Genomic DNA, 21033 nt, shown 5'->3' with positions numbered 1-21033 from the left:
CTGCTCAGTCGAAGGCAAGGCTGACAGAGCTGGAAGAACCTCAGCTGGAAGAACCACTGTGTGCCTTCTCATGGGCTCCGTCCCCTCCCCTACCCCACCCTCTCTCCACCTCTGACCCAAACCCATCCCACTTGGAGCACTGTTTACTTGCTCCTCTTGGTCCTCTTCCCAGCCTATGTCCCTGGAGGAAAGAGGCTTCCAGACAGAATTCTCAAATGCAGAGTGAAGATTATACCTTACCTGGAACGCTGGATTGGAGAACATTATCCTCAGTGCGCCGTGCAATCACGATGTGTCTCTGATGAGATCCATCATAAATAAAGTAAAACTCGGCATCTTCAGGAAGATAAACATTTTCGCCAAACTTTGCATAGACGGTCATCTGCCCCTAAAAAATGAGTTAAGTTGAGGCATCGTCACACTTTCTTGCCCTGGCTCTAAAAAAAACACACAGTCAAAAGGGCTGGGGTCCCAAACAGCATTGTTAATGTTCATTTTATGTGGCTGAGACTCAAACATCACAAATCCTCATTTCCGGTAACAAATACTTTCAATGACAGGTGCTTTCTGATATATTAAAGTATGGGTGTCAGAGCTGGTTTGTTCTGTTTTTAAACCGGAAGAAGTCCAAAGCATAGGGAAGAAATCTTTTAAAATTTACTAGCTATAGAAATGTGATTCAACTTTGTTGTCCTTTATTTCCTACATCATTGATTTTATTTAACTTTTTTTTCTGTTCCTAATATACTACCATAGTACAAAGGTTCAAAACAATTATTTTTTAAAATTTTTTTAGCATGTGTTTATTTTATGCGAGAGGGGGAGGGGCAGAGAGAGAGGGAAACACAGAATCCAAAGCAGGCTCCAGGCTCCGATTTGTCAGCACAGAGCCCGACGCGGGGCTTGAACTCGGGAACGGTGAGATCATGACCTGAGCCGAAGTCCGACACTCAACCGACCGAGCCACCCAGGTGCCCCTCAAAACAATTATTGTTAGTTATTGCCTTACCCTAGAGTGGATCACAGTAGGTGGTAAGAACTTTAAACACTCACGAACTTTGCCAAATAAATTGCACCACATGCTCCCACACTTGTTGTGCCGTTTCCAAATGCTATTTGTCTTCTACTGAGGGAATTCCAGGTCCTCTTTCTCATCCGGCCTGGCCTGACACTTTCTCCTGAGAGCTTCTGGTTGGCACAAAGCCTGCTAAGTTCCCCGGTCCAAAGGAGAGGAGCTGCCTTTGGGTCCTAGAGGCACACTCCAAGGAAAGAAGGTATGCCAAGGAAGCAGGCAGCAGGTGAGGTCTCTTTGGTATGTCATCACCCAGAGGCTAGGTAGAGGGACTAGATCAGCACTGCTACAACCGAGGGAGAGGGAGTGATGGACAAAATTGCCAGACCATCTTGGGATGCTTGAAGACTCTGAGGATTCAGGACACTCCCTCCACACACACACACACACAAACAATACAAAGAGAGTCCTCCAGAGAGATGGTACATTCCACCCAGCCTATGGGAGTGGCAGCATAATGGAAACTAGGAGGTGGAAAGGGTCCCCCACTTTGGAGGGCCTCCAGAGCTTGGCCCAGTGCAGAGAAGCATCTGGGCTTTTGTGTGCTTGCCCAACAAAAACAAACCCGCTCTTGGCAAGTTCCTCCCCCCGTGATAGGGGAGGAAAGGAAACAGAGGAAATTCTACACAGTCTCCTTAACATCTGTTTGCCTTTGATGGGTCTCAGCACTCTATTCTGTAGGATATCAAGAACTATGCCAATCAGTAGCAGAAACAAAATCAGTGCATAACTCCTTTCTCCAATAATCACATGGATATTTCATCTAAACTTTAAAAATAAAACGGCTGTTTTCCTGGCAGTTTGTAATCCAACACACACATGAAACATTATCTGGGGTCCCTGGGTGGCTCAGTCGGTTGAGCATCTGACTTCGGCTCAGGTCAGGATCTCGAGGTCCATGAGTTCAAGCCCCGCATCGGGCCCTGTGCTGACAGCACAGAGCCCAGCGCAGGGCTCGAACCCATGAACCACCAGATCATGACCTGACCCATAGTTGGACACTTAACCAACTGAGCCACCCAGGTCCCCCTGAAATATTATCATTAATTATGAATTGGTATCAACACAAATTGTGGTTTCATGGAAAAAAACACGAGTTTATAATTTTGGATTGTCCTTTCTCTGCATGTGAGCGTGGGCAAACACACACAAATATCGTCAATAGAACGTAACACACCAAGAAAAATGCACCATACGACAGCTTCCAAAAAAGTTCAGGAAGAGGATCTGAAAAGTAAAAAAAACAGTAACAAATGTCTGACATGACAGAGAGGAAACTTCGATGAAATTCCATTTCCTAAAAAAGGAAGAACAGCTTGTGTTAGTCATGTTCCTGGTTGCTAAAGAGACTGTTAATTGTCTGCGAACAGAATCTGACCTCACTGGTCTTTTTTTTTTTTTTTTTTTTTTTTTTATAAAGAAAACAAATTGTATAAACAAATCAAAGTTTTCCATAGATCAAAAGGATATCTAATCTGGATCTGGTCAAAACAACCATCACAATACTATTTTATTTGGTTGGGTGAACAAGGACCACCCACAATTTATAAAGGAGTTTAGCTGCAACCCTTTCCAAAGCAATTCACCACCGAACAGTTTTACAATTCAGGTATGCCTTCCTTTTGAGACCACACCATGCTCTACATTGATACAAGAAGATAAACAACAACAGGCCAGAAATAAGACATATCCATTAAAGAGAGATACCCAGAGTCTTAGCACGAAGAATACTACTCAGCAATGAAAGCAGCCCTCTTAGTTGCTAATCACAAGGAGACCAGAAAGACACAGAAAGTATTATGGGAGGAGGAGGGAAGGGGGTGATGCAGAAACTAAGAGAGAAGCCCAATGGGATAGAATGGGATGGAGGGTTGGCAGGAGAAGACGCCAGAAAAAGGAAATATGAATACTAAAGAACATGAACATTTTCATTCAGGAAACTTAGAGTTCGAAGGAGATTCGGATGAAGCGACACACAACAGGAAAAAGAGGTTTCAGAAAATGTTCTGAAAAACAAGTACAGTGTAAATAATCAGCGCCCAGGGACGATTTGGGGGTCAGACTAGGGTCTTTCTAACCACTGTGGCCACCAAAAACCTGCTCTTTTTCTTAAAGGATCATTGATTTTATTAATGGAAAAGATAAATTCCAACTTACAGAGTTCCCGTGTGCCTCCATCGTTTCCCCACTTGGAGTCATTTCATACTTTGTTTTGGACAATTAAAACTTTAAGCTTTCCCTTGGGGCGCCTGGGTGGCGCAGTCGGTTAAGCGTCCGACTTCAGCCAGGTCACGATCTCGCGGTCCGTGAGTTCGAGCCCCGCGTCGGGCTCTGGGCTGATGGCTCAGAGCCTGGAGCCTGTTTCCGATTCTGTGTCTGCCTCTCTCTCTGCCCCTCCCCCGTTCATGCTCTGTCTCTCTCTGTCCCAAAAATAAATAAACGTTGAAAAAAAAAAATTTAAAAAAAAAAAAAAAACTTTAAGCTTTCCCAAGTGAATTCGTCTACATCACTATCAGAATCGCTGTGCTTCTAGGGAGAAATGCTGAACATGTGTCATCACCTTTCTGCCAGCTCACTCTATCCCAAGTTTAAAAACAACACACACTCATTTCACTGAAAATTGTGGGCACAGTAAGAGGCTTAACAGGCAAAAATATCTCCCCAAGTAAACCCCAAAATTTAACGTGCTGTAGTCAAAACCCAAACTTAATTTTTCAAATGAAGTGAGCTTATTTTAAAGTGCATCTGGAAGAACAGATACACAAGACTAGAAACAGTTGGGAGAAAGATAATGCTATGCTTGGGCTACGCAGGGCGGGGTCTGAATTTGCCCCAGCTCAAAGTAAAGCATACAATAGAACCATAATAATTTAAATTTTTTTTCAATGTTTATTTATTTTTGAGACAGAGAGAGACAGAGCATGAACGGGGGAGGGGCAGAGAGAGAGGGAGACACAGAATCCGAAGCAGGCTCCAGGCTCTGAGCCATCAGCCCAGAGCCCGACGCGGGGCTCGAACTCACGGACCGCGAGATCGTGACCTGGCTGAAGTCGGACGCTTAACCGACTGCGCCACCCAGGCGCCCCTAGAACCATAATAATTTAAATAGCATGACAGGGGCACAAAGACAGACGACTAAGTATGAAGTCCAGAAGCAGACGCATAAAAAGCATGTAATAAAGGTGACATGTGAAGCCAGTGCGGAAAGAACAGGTGACCCAACAAATCGTTTTGGAACAAAAGCCTCTATTAGGGGGGAAAAAAGGCCTCATTCCACATGTCTCAATTTCCAATTAATTCCATATTAAACACAAAAATTCATAAGCACATAAAGTCAGAAGGCGGTCTAAAATTTATCGTTACTGAAAAAAATGGTAGCAATGAAATCGATCCCATCCATCCTGACACCACCCAAAAGTACCAACTTGTTTTCATTCTTCCATTGACTCCCAGTCTTTGTTCAACACACGGCTAACTCTTAGAGAGCGATCATCACAGCTTAAATACACATATGGTTGTGCTTTTCTGTCAAAAGTAATTTCCCATGTTATGATTTTTGGCATCATTTTTAATTGCATTCCATAAACTATAATGTTCCTTCTACATTTTACTCTATCATCCTTGTAATGTTGTACTTTAAGACTGTTTCTAGGTTAACATTGTTAATATTCCACCAAACCTCTTCATGTACATCACCCTTTACTTTTGTAGAACTAAATTCCAGAAATGGTTCCAAAAGTGTGAAAGCTGGTCACAAATTGCCGAACTGCTCTCCAATAATGTTCTCTCAAATTTCATTGCCACCTGTGCTGGTCACGAGTATTCTTTTCGTTGCAACCTTGCCAAAACTTTTATTTCCAAATTTATGGATAGTAAACAGTTCCTCCTTAATATCATTTATCTTTTTTCCCTTACCAGTGACATTTATTGCCCACTTTTATTAAAGTGTACTACAAAATATTGTCAACATTGCTAGCAGTATGATCAAATTTCAACTTTAAAAACTCTGGTCTTCCTTTTTCCATTCATGTTTGCCTTCAGCAGTTCAAAATTTTCACTTTCTCAAGTCCACCAGTTTAGATGAACATGAGAATCAGTCCCTTTCCTCTCTGAACAATGAAGATGTACCACCGGTTATCTATTCTTGCCCAAATAAAAAGCACTCAAATACTCTTGTAAAATCTCTACAGGACAGTAACATGGAAAATGAGAACAAATATTCAGTAAAAAAGCTGAACTACAACCACACTAAATATACCTCAATACAAACACACACGCACGTAAATTAAACCAACATTTTTTACCACGAGGCATCTCATAAAGAAATTCTGCTTGTAAAACTCATCAATACTTCTGAAAGACCAAGCTTTCTGCTGAAATGCTGTGACATCTGTGGGTTTCTTCTCCAACAACCAAAAAAGTTTCACGTGACAAAAAGATTTAATACTATTTCTTTCACGCAACTTTTTTATTCCTCTTCCGATGAATGTTTCAGATGGAAATGATCGACACCAATGTGCACATTCTAAATATGTTTTCATTGATCTAGGTCTCTAAATACCTTGAGTAACTTGGTGCCTGTATTATCATACTCACTGAATATCCCTGTGCTAATGCTCTCCCTATAGTCTTAACTCTCATCCTCTATAGACAATGTATGTGTAATTCTATTTGGTTAGTAACAGTGTTGTATGCTCAACAAATTTAACCATCTAGTTTCTAAAGTATCTGGCATGAATAGGAAATAAATACTGTAGTTTCAAATTATGACAATGAGAACAAAGTATGCATCTTTTTATAGTGGGGTTTCTTAATTTGAGGCCACAGGAAGAATCCATAAATAGGTTTCAGCTGGTCTGGGAACCCCTTAAAAATTGTAAGCCAAACTCTCTTTTTATGTGTATGTGTCCATTCTTCTGAGGAAAGGTTTATGGATTTCCTCATATTCTCAAAAGTATGCATATAATTCAACTCTAACTTTACATAACTAAATAGAAATGGGAAGTTAATAATAACAATGGTCATCTTTTTATAGGACAGTAAAACATGTCCTACTGTTTTTCAAGGTATTCTGCATAGTCTTTATACAGAGTAATTTTTATTTTTATTTTTATTTTTTAATTTTTTTAATGTTTTTATTTATTTTTGCGACAGAGAGAGACAGAACATGAGCAGGGGAGGGCCAGAGAGAGAGGGAGACACAGAAACGGAAGCAGGCTCCAGGCTCTGAGCTGTCAGCACAGAGCCCGATGCGGGGCTCGAACCCACAGACCGTGAGATCATGACCTGAGCTGAAGTCAGACGCTTAACCGACGAGCTACCCAGGTGCCCCTAGAGTAATTTTTATGATGCAACTACAATAAGGGTACATGTTAACTAAGATACCAAATACTGTACTGAAAGTTTACTAATATATGCCAATGAAAGCCATTATGCTAATATCAACATAATGCCCTAAGTCAATTATCAAATTCGATCTGATACTTGATTTGATCTGAAACCTGTCTTCTTTACAACAAAAAATAATTCTGCATAGAACCTTCTCTGAAGAGCAGTATTAAATATGTTTGGAGATTCTTGAAAATTTTCTCAAGTGTATTATCCAATTTCATAAGTAAATACAAGTACAGCAACTAGTTACCACTAACTAGATCAAGACTCCAGAACCAGATGGACAGTATAGAGTGTCTTGATTTCTGCCCCAAGCTCCAAGTTAGGTCATCTGCTTTCCATTCTTCAAGCACAATGCCAAAGAAACTACCACAGGCACTAAGCCTTCTCTTCTATGTTGCTCTGTTTAAGTACTTCTTTCAACAGACATGAGAAAATGCAGAAATTATTTCCTGTATGTGTGTGCACATATTATAGATCTAGACACATCTAAACACACATATTATCTTTTATATGCACAGTGTTTCATGATTTACAAAGTGCTTTATTGTGTATTTTCTCATCGTATTTCCACAGCAAGTCCTAGGAAAGATTACCATGACTCCCACTGTCAAAATGAAAACCCCGGTACTATGAGGTCCAGTGAGTGGCAGAACCACAAACCCAAATCCACACCTTGCCATCCCAGGCCCAGCACACTTTTCTCCCCAACATGTGACCATACCAACAGCAGTGCTCAAGCATTTAGTGACTTACTACACCTTTAGATTCACCTCAACCTCTGTTTCATGTATTTAACACGATGATTCTCACCCTGAAATCCACAGGGAGAGGAAGAGTGGAGAGGGGAGGGAAAAGCAATGCTCCTTAGGCACCTCAAAATGTATGCAGGGTTTCAGGCATTCATCTGGGGAGAAACTCTATTAGTTAGAGATTCTTCTGAGTGTACAGAAACATATGGTTCAAAAAGTTTAGGAACCACTGACTTCAAAGCATGTTCGAGCCACCTTTTGTGTAGCATAAAATCTCAAGACCATTCAAATTTCTTATCCCAAAGCAAAACTAAATCAACAAAATATAGGTGAATGCAAATTGGTTAAATCTGAGGGGGCTATCAGAATATCATTTTTTTCTTGGGGAAGATAAGCCAAAATGACTTCAAAGGCTTCTAAGACATTTCTTCAGAAAGAGCCTTTCAAGTAGGAATGGCTTCTATTTCCAGACAGGACGAAACAGTCCACAGCGGGCCAGCGTCCCTGCCGAAAACAACTAGAAAATAAAGACAGAAAAATTACAAAGTCCTATTCTTTTTTTTTTTTAAGTTCTTTATATTTAGCCACAGATTTTCCAATTCAAGCCTTTTTTTTTAATGTTTATTCAATTTTGAGAGACATAAACAGAGTGTGAGTGGGGAAGGGGCAAAGAGAGAGGGAAACACAGAATCCAAAGCAGGCTCCAGGCTCTGAGGCGTCAGCACAGAGCCCGATGTGGAGCTCAAACTCACAAACCGTGAGATCATGACCTGAACCAAAATCAGATGCTTAATCGACTGAGCCACCCTGGTGCCCCACAAAGTCCTATTCTTAAAGGCATCAGAGAACTATGGAAAAAAGGACAAAATGCGTTAAAATTCCAGAAAGAACCACTCAGACAAGTTATGGAAGTCAGAAAACAGAATGGTATCTTTCAAGTGATGAAAGAAAATAATGGATGTCCTAAAATTCTATGCCCATCAAACATTCTTAAAAATGAAGCTGAGGGGCGCCTGGGTGGCTCAGTCGGTTGGGCGGCCGACTTCGGCCCAGGTCATGATGTTGCGGTTTGTGAGTTCGAGCCCCGAGTCAGGCTCTGTGCTGACAGCTTAGAGCCTGGAGCCTGTTTCGGATTCTGTGTCTCCCTCTCTCTGACCCTCCCCCATTCATGCTCTGTCTCTCTCTCTATCTCAAAAATAAATAAACGTTAAAAAAAAAATTAAAAAATAAAATAAAATAAAAATAAATAAAAATGAAGCTGAAATTAAAATGTTTCAGACAAACACTGAGGAATTCATCACCAGCAGGTCAGCACTGAAAGAAATATTAAAGGCAATTATTCAAGCAGAAATAAAAGGATCTGAAACATAAACAGACACCCAAAAGGAGATATCAAATAGTAGATATAATGAGTATCTAATGCACCAAACCGTAACTATGTCACGGTGTTTATAGTATTTGTGGAACTATGTTTGTTGACAATAATGTGAAAGGTAAATGGAATTCAAGTATCTACCAGTTTGGGGCAAATGTTAAAAGTAATAGCTTATTATGCTCATGTCAAATATACATGTTTTAAGTTGCAAGTAAACATTAGTATAAAAACATGTAATTAACAAGTTATAAAAGAAAAACTCAATTAGAAAATATTTTATTAATCAGAAAGATGGGAGAAACAAAAACGTATGTCAAATAGATGGTTATAGGATATAAATCCAAATATACCAGCAAGTATATTAAGTGTAAATGAACTGATCCAAATAAGAAGTAACACGGTCAGAAGGGAATCTTTTAACTCAAAAATAAAAATAACACAGGAAGTTTAAAAGTAAAAAGATAGGTGTGCTTGGGTGGCTCAGATGGTTAAGCTTCCGACTTTGGCTCAGGTCATGATCTTGTGGTTTATGAATTCAAGTCCCACGACAGGCTCTGTGCTGACAGCTCAGAGCCTGGAACCTGCTTCAGAATCTGTGTCTCCCTCTCTCTGCTCTCTGCTCCTCCCTTGCTCACGCTCTCTCTCTCTCTCAAAAATAAATGAACATTAAAAAAAAAAAAAAGTAAAAAGATGTACCAACTGAAAGAAAGCTAGTATGGCCAAAATAGTATCAGAAAAAGTAGATTTTTTTTTAATTTTTTTTTTCAACGTTTATTTATTTTTGGGAGAGAGACAGAGCATGAACGGGGGAGGGGCAGAGAGAGAGGCAGACACAGAATCGGAAACAGGCTCCAGGCTCTGAGCCATCAGCCCAGAGCCTGACGAGGGGCTCGAACTCATGGACCGCGAGATCGTGACCTGGCTGAAGTCGGACGCTTAACCGACTGCGCCACCCAGGCGCCCCAAAGTAGATTTTTAAAGTAAGACATAGTAAGACTTGGAAAGAGGAAGTCTGTATCATCTTCAGTTGAAAAGTAAGTTATCATACTATTAAATCTGTAAAAAAAAAAAAAAAAAAAAGAAATTAACAAGCCCAAGAGCTGGACCAATCCATAATCACAAAGTTAGACTTCACCATGTCTCTCTCAGCAGCTGATAGAACACAAAGACAAAAAAACTGTCAAGTATTTAAAAGATCTGAATTACATACTTAACAGTTATTTACTAAAAGGAATAATTACCATAAATTAAATGCATATGTTAATATTTAAAAGCCACCCATTTTTCATACCTCTGCAATAAAGTCAGGTAAATATAAACACACAAGTCAAAAATTCTCCATGACTTTCACACTTGATGTAATGATTTACCACTACAGAAGTGAAATAGCCTTTGTTTCTGTATCAAAGCTAAATTGAGTAAGAAACCAAAATTCATGACAGGGGTCAGTAAATTACTCCAAATTCCTCAAGAAAAAAACCGAAGTAGGCTTTAAAAACCTCCTTAGTTTGCTTCCTTTTAAAATCACTAACTTGGGGCATCTGGGTGGTTCAGTCACTTAAGCATCTGACTTCGGCTCAGGTCATGATCTCTCTGAGTTCAAGCCTCACGTCAGGCTCTGTGCTGATAGTTCAGGGCCTGGAGCCTGCTTCAGATTCTGTGTCTCCCTCCCTCTGCTACTCCCCCACCCCCCAAAAATAAACATTAAAAAAAATTTTAATAAAAAATAGAATAAAAAAAGACTGACTTACTCACAGATGTATGAAAACAAAGCATTCCTAGAAACTGAATATATTTATGACACTTCAAGCAGACCATAGCAGAAAATGTACTGGCTTAGGTGTAAGAAAATTCTAGGTGTAACATCTACTCTTATATCATCCCAGTAATTCTTGAGGAAGAAACGTCCTGTGCTTGGTTCCAAAACAAGCCAGTGCATAAACAAGAAATGAAGGAGGGATGCCTGGGTGGCTCGGTCGGCTAAGCATCCGACTATGGCTCAGGTCATGATCCCATGGTTCATAGGTCCGAGACCGGTGTCCGGCTCTGTGCTGACAGCTCAGAGCCTGGAACCTACTTCGGATTCTGGGTCTCTCTCTCTCTCTGCCCCTCTCCCAGATGTGTTTGCTCTTTCTCTCAGAAATAAACAAACATTAAAAAAATAAAAAAAAATAATGAAGTAAATTGCAGTTTAACTGGACATGTATTAGGATTTTCACTAATTAACTAAGCATGACTTATCACTGAGACCACCACCCAAAAATGCTAACTCTACCCTACCCTGCATGGATGAAAATCTAATAACTCCACTAAATGGGTATGGTCTGGCTCTGCTCTCCATCAGACATACGTGGGCCATGGAATACTTAAATACAGACAAAACTGACAATACATTCAGAGGAAAAGGACAAGGATGCCAAAGGGACAGAGAAACCATGTTGTCATATGAAGAACAATTGAAGGAACTGGGACTGTTTTGCCAAAGAAGAGAAGAATCATGGTTAAATGTTCACTGTTACAAATATCTGAGGGTGTATCATGCAGACAGGGGCTCTGACATGTTCTGCAGGCCCCAAGGGGGAAAGCACAGAACAATGGAGGGAAGGACAGGGCACAGAGTTCAGTTCTACAGTGAGAGCCTTGTCGGGATCACAGATGTCCAAAGATGACAAAGATTGCGTTAGCTTAAGGAATAAGCACAACCAGAATACAGGGCTTGTTTGTTTTTGTTTTGCTTCTTTATGCATTGTAATAGAGGACAGAGCTAAATAAGGACTGATCTAGTCTTGCAAATCTAGAATCTATGATACCTGGTATAGAATTCTAGATTAACAGCTTTAGTATGAAAAGAATACGTGGGTCTAGACAAGTGGTATTTTGGGGTGTGTGTGCGTGTGTGTGTGTGTGTGTGTGTGTGTGTGTGTGTGTGTTTAAATTAATCTCTCACTTGGTGTGGCCTGGGTGGCTCAGTCAGTTGAGCTCTCAACTCTTGACTTTGGTTCAGGTCATGATCCCAGGGCTGTGGGATTGAATCCCACATCTGGCTCCACACTCAGCGTGTTTAAGATTCTCTCTCTCCGTCTCTGCCCCTCCCCTCCCTCAAATTAAAAAAAAAAAAAAAAAATCTAATCGCTCCCTTATTCTGTTGGTTCAGTTTCCTAGCTCCTTGGGTTGATGGTTAATTCATTTTCATTCTCTACCTTAGTGGTTTTCAAACTGAGATCAGGGAACTATGGATTCTAACAGAGACTAACAGACACGGTGAGAGTTCACAAGCATCCCATTTAAATTTCACTGTGGAAAATAGGTTTCTAATTATTTTTAAATCTAAAAACCTTTCATTCACTTAAATGTATTAATTACCAAATTTTAATACACTGGAAAGGACCTGAACTGCCAGGCTAAGTCACTGTTCTCAGTGAATTCATAAATTTAATATATTTATATTTGAAGAATACATTTATAATAAAGAAGTTATGTCCATTTTGTATATTAAAGTTCCCCATAAGGCGCCTGGGTGGCTCAGTCGGTTAAGTGTCCGACTTCAGCTCAGGTCATGATCTCATGGTTCGTGAGTTCAAGCACCTTGTCGAGCTCTGTGCTGACAGTGCAGAGCCTTCTTGAGATTCTCTGTCTCCCTCTCTGTGCACCTCCCCCACTCATACGTGGTGAGCTAGCATTCTCTCTCTCTCTCTCTCTCTCTCTCTCTCTCTCTCTCTCTCAAAAATAGATAAACCTTTAAAAATAGAAAAAAAATAAAAAAGAAAAAGAGGGTGGGGGAACTTGATCTTCCAATGTAGACCACCAGAGGGGATCCTAGAGTCAGAGGAGCCTTACAGACACTAAACAGACATTAAAACTTTTTTCCTGAAGGAAAACCATTTTTTTTCCTCAAAGGAAAACTTTTTTCCCCCAAAGGAAAACACTTTTCTTCCAAAAGTATTATGGGGAACTTTAATTTTTTGTGTGTGTGGTTTATTTATTTTTGAGAGAGAGAAAGAGACAGCATGAGCAGGGAAGGGGCAGAGAGAGAGGGAGACACAGAATCCGAAGCAGGCTCCAGGCTCTGAGCTGTCAGCACAGAGCCCGATGCGGGGCTCAAACTCATGAACTGTGAGATCATGACCTGAGTCGAAGTCAGACACTTAAGTGACTGAGCCACCCAGGTACCCCCCGCCCCCAGGTGACTTAAAAAAAGAATTTTTTTTTCAAGTTTATTTACTTTTGAGAGAAAGAGAGAGAGAATGTGCACAGGTGAGGGGCAGAGAGAGAGGGAGACACAGAATCCGAAGCAGGCTCCAGGCTGTGAAAAATTTTTTAAGTTTATTTAAGAGAAAGAGAGAGAGAGAATGTGCATAGGGGAGGGGCACAGAGAGAGAGAGAGAGACAATCCGAAGCAGGCTCCAGGCTCTGAGGTGTTGGCACAGAGCCTGACGTGGGGCTCGAACCCACGAACCGTGAGATCATGACCTGAGCCGAAGATGTGGGTTGAACTTAAGCAGACAATAATATCATTTGGTTATTTTTCAATGCTTGAGGTCTACAAATGTATGTCAAACCAGATCTCATGTGAAAGTCAGTGTGGGTCCACAGACAGCACTGAATGTGCCAAACCAAAACCAAGACTATCAGTGATACAAAGAACCCTAAGTTTCCGTGAATTGATAACTCCCGGGCAAAGAACAGGGACACAACGGTCCGTATTCTTACTTCAGGGTAGAACACGTAGCTCCAGCATTCCACAGGAAGTCCCTCTTATGAGGGTACAAAAGAATGGAACAGTGCCCTTTCTCCTCCTCATCTGACCAGCATCTGTGCCAGAACACAAATTCTACTCTCTACCAACGACACGCAAACGCACACACATGCACACACACACACACACACAGAGGCCATTCTTAAACAACAGTACTGATTGTCCTACCAAGTAATGACTAGCACAAAGATACAAGAATCAGGAATGCCTGCGCAGAGAGATAAGGATTCAGAAATTTACAAAATACAGGGCTCTAAGAAGCCTCAGAGCTCATCTGATAAATATCTGACTTCAAGGTGAGGAAACTGAACGCCGTACCAGCAGGTGCCTTGTTCCGGGTCCCACCGCATTGCAGACCCAGGGCAGGGGCCCGGGTCTTCACCCTCCATCCGATGCTTTTCACGTGCTCCAAGCCACTAGTTGGAAGATTTACTACCTCACCCCGTGCTCCTCCTCCAGGAACTCGGAAAAAAAGGCTTTTATGGAAACGAGTCAGGAGCAGAATCAATCAACGCTGTCCAAGTTCCCCAAAGCATCCATCTCTCCTCATGCTCTTGCCTTTTCTCTTCCTCCATTCTCATCCCCTCTGTCAAAGTACACACCATGAGTCCAGGACCCGCGCCTCTCCTCTTTACTCTTCTCCTGCTTGAATGGGAATAAGTGCAGATAAAAGCCGGCCGAGCCGCAGCATGGCAAACATGAAGCCACAGAAACTGAGGGCACAGGGCAATGAGGAAAGAGCCCCCAAAAACCCCATATAGCCCTAGCTCCAGAAGAGGGTGTGGGAGGCAATGAACGAAAAGAAAGGGATGAGGGCTCAGTGGGGAGGGAAAGGAGAAAACAGCAGCAGCAACGGGCTGGAGAGTGATGGCAATGGCAAGAGGAGAAAGGGCTAGAAGAACAAAGCAACTAACGCTTTAATTGAAGCAGAAAAGGGGCAAGATGGAAAATACAGGAAAACAAGAAGAGAGATATATCCACCCTACCAGGAACTGCAATCTGGAAACACCTTGGGTAAAAAGGAAGGGGGTGGGCAGGCAAGAGCTGAATTTTGATGCTTGCAAAGAATATTTCATCTGATCAAAATCAAGAACTGAGGGCACTTCCATACATGGAACTGGTGAATCACTATCTCATGCCCCTGAAACTAATATAACAACATATGCTAAGTACACTGGAATTTTAAATTTTTTAAAAATGAGTTCTTCCCATTTGCGACAACATGGATGGACCTAGAGGATGGAGTGCTAAGCGCAGTAGGTCAGTCGGAGAAAAACAAATACCATAGGATTTCACTTACATGTGGAATTTGAAAAAAAAAAAAAACCGAACAAATAAAAAAAAGAAGAAAGAAACAAAACAGACTCTTAAATATAGACAACTGGTAGTTGCCAGAGGGGAGGTAGGTCCAAGGGGAAAATAGGTGAAGGGGATTAAGAGTGCACTTATCAGGATGAGCACTGAGTAACACATAGAATTGTGGACTCATCGTACTTCTACCTGAAACTAATAAAACACTGTATATTAAATAAAATTGATTTAAGATTACAAAAGAAAAAAAGAACTGAGGGCAAAAGACGCACTATGGGAAATGTCTCCTTGTGACACATCACAGAATGTGCTTTTCCAAATTACCCACGTCCAATTAATGGCCACAACCCTCCCCCCCCCCCGCCCCCCGCCGTAAGTCCATCTCTCCTGCGTCATAAACAGCAGTGTTGGGAGGAGAGGGCACACTAAGCGATTCCTTTCCCATTCCCAGTCCCACTTTAGAATTGACAGTGGCTTTAGAACACAGGAGCCCATTTTTCTGGCCTTGTCCTTTTTAGCCCCATACTTTGAACTTTCTCTGTATCTTCAGGTCAACTGGTCAGAGTTCTCTGCCAGTGAAAAATAGGACCTACATACAAAGCTGCCAAATATTGGCTTCACCAAAGGCAACGTTCAGCCAAAAGTCAATTGGAATCCATTCTTTCTTCCTAATTCAGCACATCGCCCAGCAAGACCGGAACATCTGTAGCAACCAACACAAAGAACCAATCCCAAAGCCTAAGTATGTAATTAATCTGGGTAAGAATAACACCTTGCATTTTCTTAGTGATCACTGTTCATAAGGCACTTCTGTATAGGCTGTCCCATTTGACCATCACAACCCCCAATGACACAGAAGGTGAGGGAATGGTGTGTCCATAGTTCACAAGGGAGGCAGAACCAACCACCATGTTTCCCCATACATTCATCCATTGAAGAGATCTACTGCATGGTACAGCTGTGGTTACAACAAACTACCTGCCTTCACTATCATTCTAGTGGAGACAGAGACAGAGACAGAGACAGGAAATGTTGAATGTCTGATATGCGAGGGATTTGCAAGAGCTCAGAAAAGTAAGGTAGGGTAAAGAGGTATCTTAAATGGGAAAGTAGGAAAATGCCCCCAGTGAGCTGATGTTCTATCAGAGACCTGAATAAACTCAGAGTGAACCTTGTAGAGGTGAAAGAGAATTTCATGTTCAGAGACTGAAAGGGCAAAGGTCCTAAAATGACATGTGCCTGGATTGTCTGAGATAGGAAACATGGCGGTTGAAGCAGAAGAGGCGAGGAATGGGAGGCAAGGTCAGGAACAAGTAAAGCTGTCTTAAGGACATAGGTGTCAACTCCAGTGGGAAACCATTGCAGAACTCTGTGTAAAAGGTGACAAGATCTAAGTTTCACTCCAAAAGGATCCCTCTGGCTGCTTTGTTGAGATAAGACCATAATGGGACAAGGGTGAAATCAGAGAGGCCCATTGCAGACAGCAGGCAAGAAACTACCAGGCATTTTCTGCCATATCACAGAGGCTCTTGATAGGATTTTCGCTGCTAAGAAGAGGCGAATGCATCAGTTTCCCAGGAAACCACATTTTCTATTCAGCACTGCTTATCATCAACTGTAGCACCTTTAGCGACCCTGCGCCACTGAGATGATTTGGGAGCCACAAGTGCAGAAATGGATGCTTTCCAATGTCAGAAAGTGGGTAGTTATTATACCATAGGGGTTCTTGTGGAAGAGCTGGCCTGTAGTTCAAGGCTCTTCCTTCCATTTCTTACAGATACATGGGCAAATGGATGGATGGATAGATGGATGGATGGAGACGGACAGAAAGAGAGAGACCTTCCATTTATCTCTCTCTTGGACTTTATCAGCAATTTACATCGAATGATCAAACTGGGGTTGTGGTCAGAAGGCTTTTCAATGTAAACACAAAATAGTTTTGATCATCCTCTAACCCTAACTTTTATTGTATATAAACTTTTGTGATAAGACCAACTATAAACCTTTAGTTGACCGATATAAATATGTTTTACAAACCTTATTATGAAAGGTACCTATGTGCAGATACTTCACCACTGACAAAGCCCTCTTAGAGAGGTTACTAAAGTAACTTCCAGAAAGAGTCCAACTTTGTTTTATCTCACACTGAATAGAAAATTTCTCGCATCCTAACGTGGAAATTCAATGTGAAAGCAACAGTATCTATCAACTTATTAAATGAGGTTGCTTAGTAACCCATAAGGATAAAAACATGGCAAAACACTCTTTGTGTCTTAATAGTACTGTGCACATGAATGTATCAGACACCATACTAATTATCTCATTAAGTCCTTATAATCATTCTTCAAGATAGAAACCATCATCTTCATGGTGGAGGAAACTGAAGCTTTGAGAGGTAAAGTACTCTGACCACAGCGATCTGGAAGTTTAGGGATAAACTAGGACTCAAGCCCATCTCTGCCAGATAGGCTCTGCTTGCTTCCTAACTCCTGCCACATCCTGCCTCGGTGGGGCTTCTGGAAGAGCTGGCCCCTTGTTGACGGACTCCAACAGCCTCACCACACCTAACTTAATGCAGTCTTAAATTACACATGAATATACAGTAAAACCCTGGATTGCAATTAACTTGTTCCACAAGTGTTCTGCAAGATGAAGAAATCTTTCTAATAAATTTCAACTTGATAAATGAGCGATGTTTTGCAATACAAGTAGTAGGTGACGCCAAACATCACATGATCACAACTGGGCCAATGGTACTTAAAATTCGCTTTGATATACAAGTGCTTTGGATTACAAGCATGTTTCTAGAAAAAATTATGCTTGCAAATCAAGGTTTTACTGTACTTTGAATACTTAGAAGAAAAGATTTGTTGGGACGCCTGGGTGGCTCAGTCGGTTGAGCGAACGACTTTGGCTCAGGTCATGATCTCGCGGTCCGTGAGTTCAAGCCCCGCGTCGGGCTCTGTGCTGACAGCTCAGAGCCTGGAGCTTGTTTCAGATTCTGTGTCTCCCTCTCTCTGACCCTCCCCCATTCATGCTCTGTCTCTGTCTCAAAAATAAATGTTAAAAAAAATTTTTTTTAAATAAAAGATCTGTGTTCAAGAAGAATGAATATTGTAACCACATTTAAATTATTTTATGCTTTCTTCTCCCTTCATTCAACAAATCCCTGAATTGTGCCAGGCACAGAGGGTAGTAAGAGAACAAGACCTGACCCTAACTTCAGAGAGCTCACAGCCTCAGGGGCAGAGAAAAGCTTCAACACCACATAAATTACTGCCAGGGACTCTGCACAGCTGGGAGGAGTCTCCAGGTACACCACAGGATGCTGGCAAAGTCCTCCCCCCAGAGGAGGGATGGGACTTGGTCAAGGGAAAGCATGAAGACTGGCTACAGAATGGTTCCTTGGGAAGCAAGAGTTTACTGTGGCCAGGCTGTCAAAACTTGAGGGGGACCAGAGAGGAAGCCGGACATGAAGGCCAGCTCATGGAGGGCCTGAGGGATGGGAAATCACTGGGGCAGGGGGCAGGATTTTGAGCAGCAGAGTGACACAATCATATCAACATTTATCTACAGGGCAGAGGTAGATACACCAGAAAGGACACCAGAGAGGTTGGCCTTTCTTGGGATATAGCCTCTCCCACAGTCCTCTACTGTTCAGTAATTTGTAAAGAACACTGAAAGGGCTCCTGGGTGGCTCAGTCAGTTAAGCATCCAACTCTTGATTTCAGCTCAGTTCATGATCTTGCAGTTTCTGAGTTCGAGCCCTGCATTGGGTTCTGTGCTGATGGCTCAGAGCCTGCTTGGGATTCTCTCTCTCCCTCTCTCTGATCCTCCCCCTTTCTCTTCCTCTCTTTCTTTCTCTCTCTCCCTTCCCCCCTCCCTCCTCCCTCTCTCTCAAAATAAATTCAAAAAATGAACTTTAAGAGTAGTGAAAACTTTCCCAGAAGTTAGGAAAACATGTGTCTGGCTCAATGTGGCTGAAAAAGTAGACAAGAAACGTCAGTCAGGATCTCCACCCACATCCTGATGCGTTAGTGGAAGGAATATAAAGGTTGAGCATGAGGCACCTAGAGTTAAATTAGACCTGAGTTCCAATCTCAGCAGCCTCAGCTACCCCAGCTGTAAAATGGACATAAAAACACAATTCACCTAGCAGGTAAGACTCAACTCAATTGGGTATTATTGACCCTTGCCCAGCACCTGACACTTGAGAACTTACTAAACTGGCTAGCTGCTAATGTAGTCATACTAAAAACAATGTTATTAGTATTCTTGGTCCCCTGAAATAACCTATTTTGAATATTGCGTGCCAGGCACATTCTTCCCGTTTTCTGAAAATACCAGAGAGATTGGTGGTCTGGTATCAGTACCTTCATTTTGCAGATGAAGATATCGTGCCCAAAAGGCTAAATTCTTTGACTCGAGTTACGGTGATCGCCAAATCCTCTTTATGGCAGCAAGAGGATTCACAGAATTAAAAGTAGAAAGGTAAAATAAGTACTATACCCACATTAAAAAGATACTACATAAACCTCTACTTCAAAATGTCCTTCTCACGTACAGCAACAGTAACTTAAAAAACAAAAACAAAAAAACTAGAAGTATTTTTAATCCTTAAGACGGTTCACTCTAACAGACTTGGGCAGGCTATCAGTTACCGCATTCTTCAGGAACTGGATGCTCGAATTGTCTGTTAGGGGATTAAGAGGGCACTCCTTCTCTAGGGTATTAATCTATCTCAGTTGTGCATCTGACTTTTTCTGGAATAAGAAGTGGTGCAAGCAACAGGCCACGAGAGTACGAAGAAATGTTACCTATGCTCTATGCTCAATCACTACCCCATCTGTACTCTATGGAACCTCGTCATAGGTACTATAATCTCCATTTCTCTTTTACTTACAAATTCGAGTAGTAATTTGCCCAGCAATGTTTTGTTCCTCTTTCTAAAGACCGTGAAATGAAACTCCCAGCACTTCACACCCTCCCGTCACTGGGGAGCACTCTGCCCCGATCCCTTCTGCCCAACCTGACCCCATGTAGTCTGTAAGGCAGCTCTTGAAGGCAGGATATACCCTCTGAACTCTGAGTCATCTCATGTCAACCTCTCTGATAGTACTTAGCTCTTCCTGCCTTCAAGTCTTTTTCTTCCGCCCAAAATATAAGCCTCCATTTTACTGTTTTCTTTTCATCCTTATTTTCACTCGGTGACATCATGAGGGCAGGAGAACATGGTGGTGATGCACCCGGGCCCTGGTCTGTGGTCAGACAACCTTGGATCCCATTCCTACCTCTACCACTAATCATTGTTTAGCTTTAAACAAGTGGCTTAACTTCTCTGTACAGCAATTCCTTTCCTCATCTGCAAAATGAGATTAACAGCAGATATTCCTTCTTTGGGAATTAGTGAGGGCGGAAGGAGATAAGGAATGCCTGCACCTGCCAACAGTATGAACTCAAAAAAGGTAATTCTTCTTGCTCATTTGTAAATTACATCCTTTTTTTTTTTTTTAATGTTTATTTTTGAGAGAGAGAGACAGAGCGTGAGTGGTGGAGGGGCAGAGAGAGAGGGAGACACAGAATCCGAAGCCGGCTTCAGGCTCTGAGCTGTCAGCACAGAGTCCAACGCGGGGCTCGAAACCATGAACCGTGAGATGTGACCTTGGCCGAAGTCGGACGCTTAACCAACTGAGCCACCCAGGCGCCCCTAATATCCCACGTTTTTCTTATCTAAAGTAAGATATGGTTTCATACTTCATTCATCAAGTATGTATCAAGTCTGTATTAGAGTACACTGCACACACTGTTTGAGGAATAAGGGAGGCAGTAGTGCACAGAGCCAACACCTGCTCTCAACGTTTAGAGTCTTCAGGGAAGACACAATAAAAAAAAAATCAAAAAATTGTGGGTGCTACACAGATAATTTCAAATAGAATAATGCCAAGTGCCCAGGGAGTTATTTCAGATTGGGCAAAGAGACTTTGAAAGGCTGAGCATGGAAACTGAGCGGTGAATTGCAACATTTGCAAGTTTTGTGTGTGTTTTAATAAAGGAAGACAAAAGAATGAGAATGGAGTGAATGAGAAGCAAACACAACAGGTAGGTCATAGAAAAAGGCAAATCTGTTGGCAAAAACCAGGGCTTTGTCCCCGAACACGGGAACGAAATGAAGGGAGGTGCTGCAGGCTCCTCAAAGGCAGAGGCTAAGTCAGAAGGTAACTGTAATGGAGAACCTGAAGGCTGGTTGGAGTAAAAGAGTAAAAGCACATTTCCTGCTCACCTAATAGCCCCAAGCACACACTGCTTCCATATAGCCTTCCGGGGACCCACATTCCCACCACCGTGTGGCCCTGCCACCTGCAACCCATGGATCCCA

At 41.9% G+C, this 21033-nt stretch overlaps 1 protein-coding gene across 4 annotated transcripts in view; it reads right to left on the bottom strand.

Moving 5' to 3' along the window:
* The window catches only part of ARHGEF28 (Rho guanine nucleotide exchange factor 28), a 318682-nt gene that overhangs the window by 184846 nt on the left and 112803 nt on the right, over positions 1 to 21033 (bottom strand). For all 4 annotated transcript variants that reach the window (XM_047863854.1, XM_047863859.1, XM_047863847.1 and 1 more), the window contains exon 3: positions 241 to 388. In XM_047863854.1, coding sequence (XP_047719810.1) covers positions 241 to 388 — 148 coding nt within the window. The remainder of the gene's footprint in view (positions 1 to 240; positions 389 to 21033) is intronic.

This window comes from Prionailurus viverrinus, chromosome A1 (assembly GCF_022837055.1).
Source record: "Prionailurus viverrinus isolate Anna chromosome A1, UM_Priviv_1.0, whole genome shotgun sequence".
Taxonomy (NCBI): Eukaryota; Metazoa; Chordata; class Mammalia; order Carnivora; family Felidae; genus Prionailurus; species Prionailurus viverrinus.
This window is presented reverse-complemented; position numbering and strand designations above follow the sequence as displayed.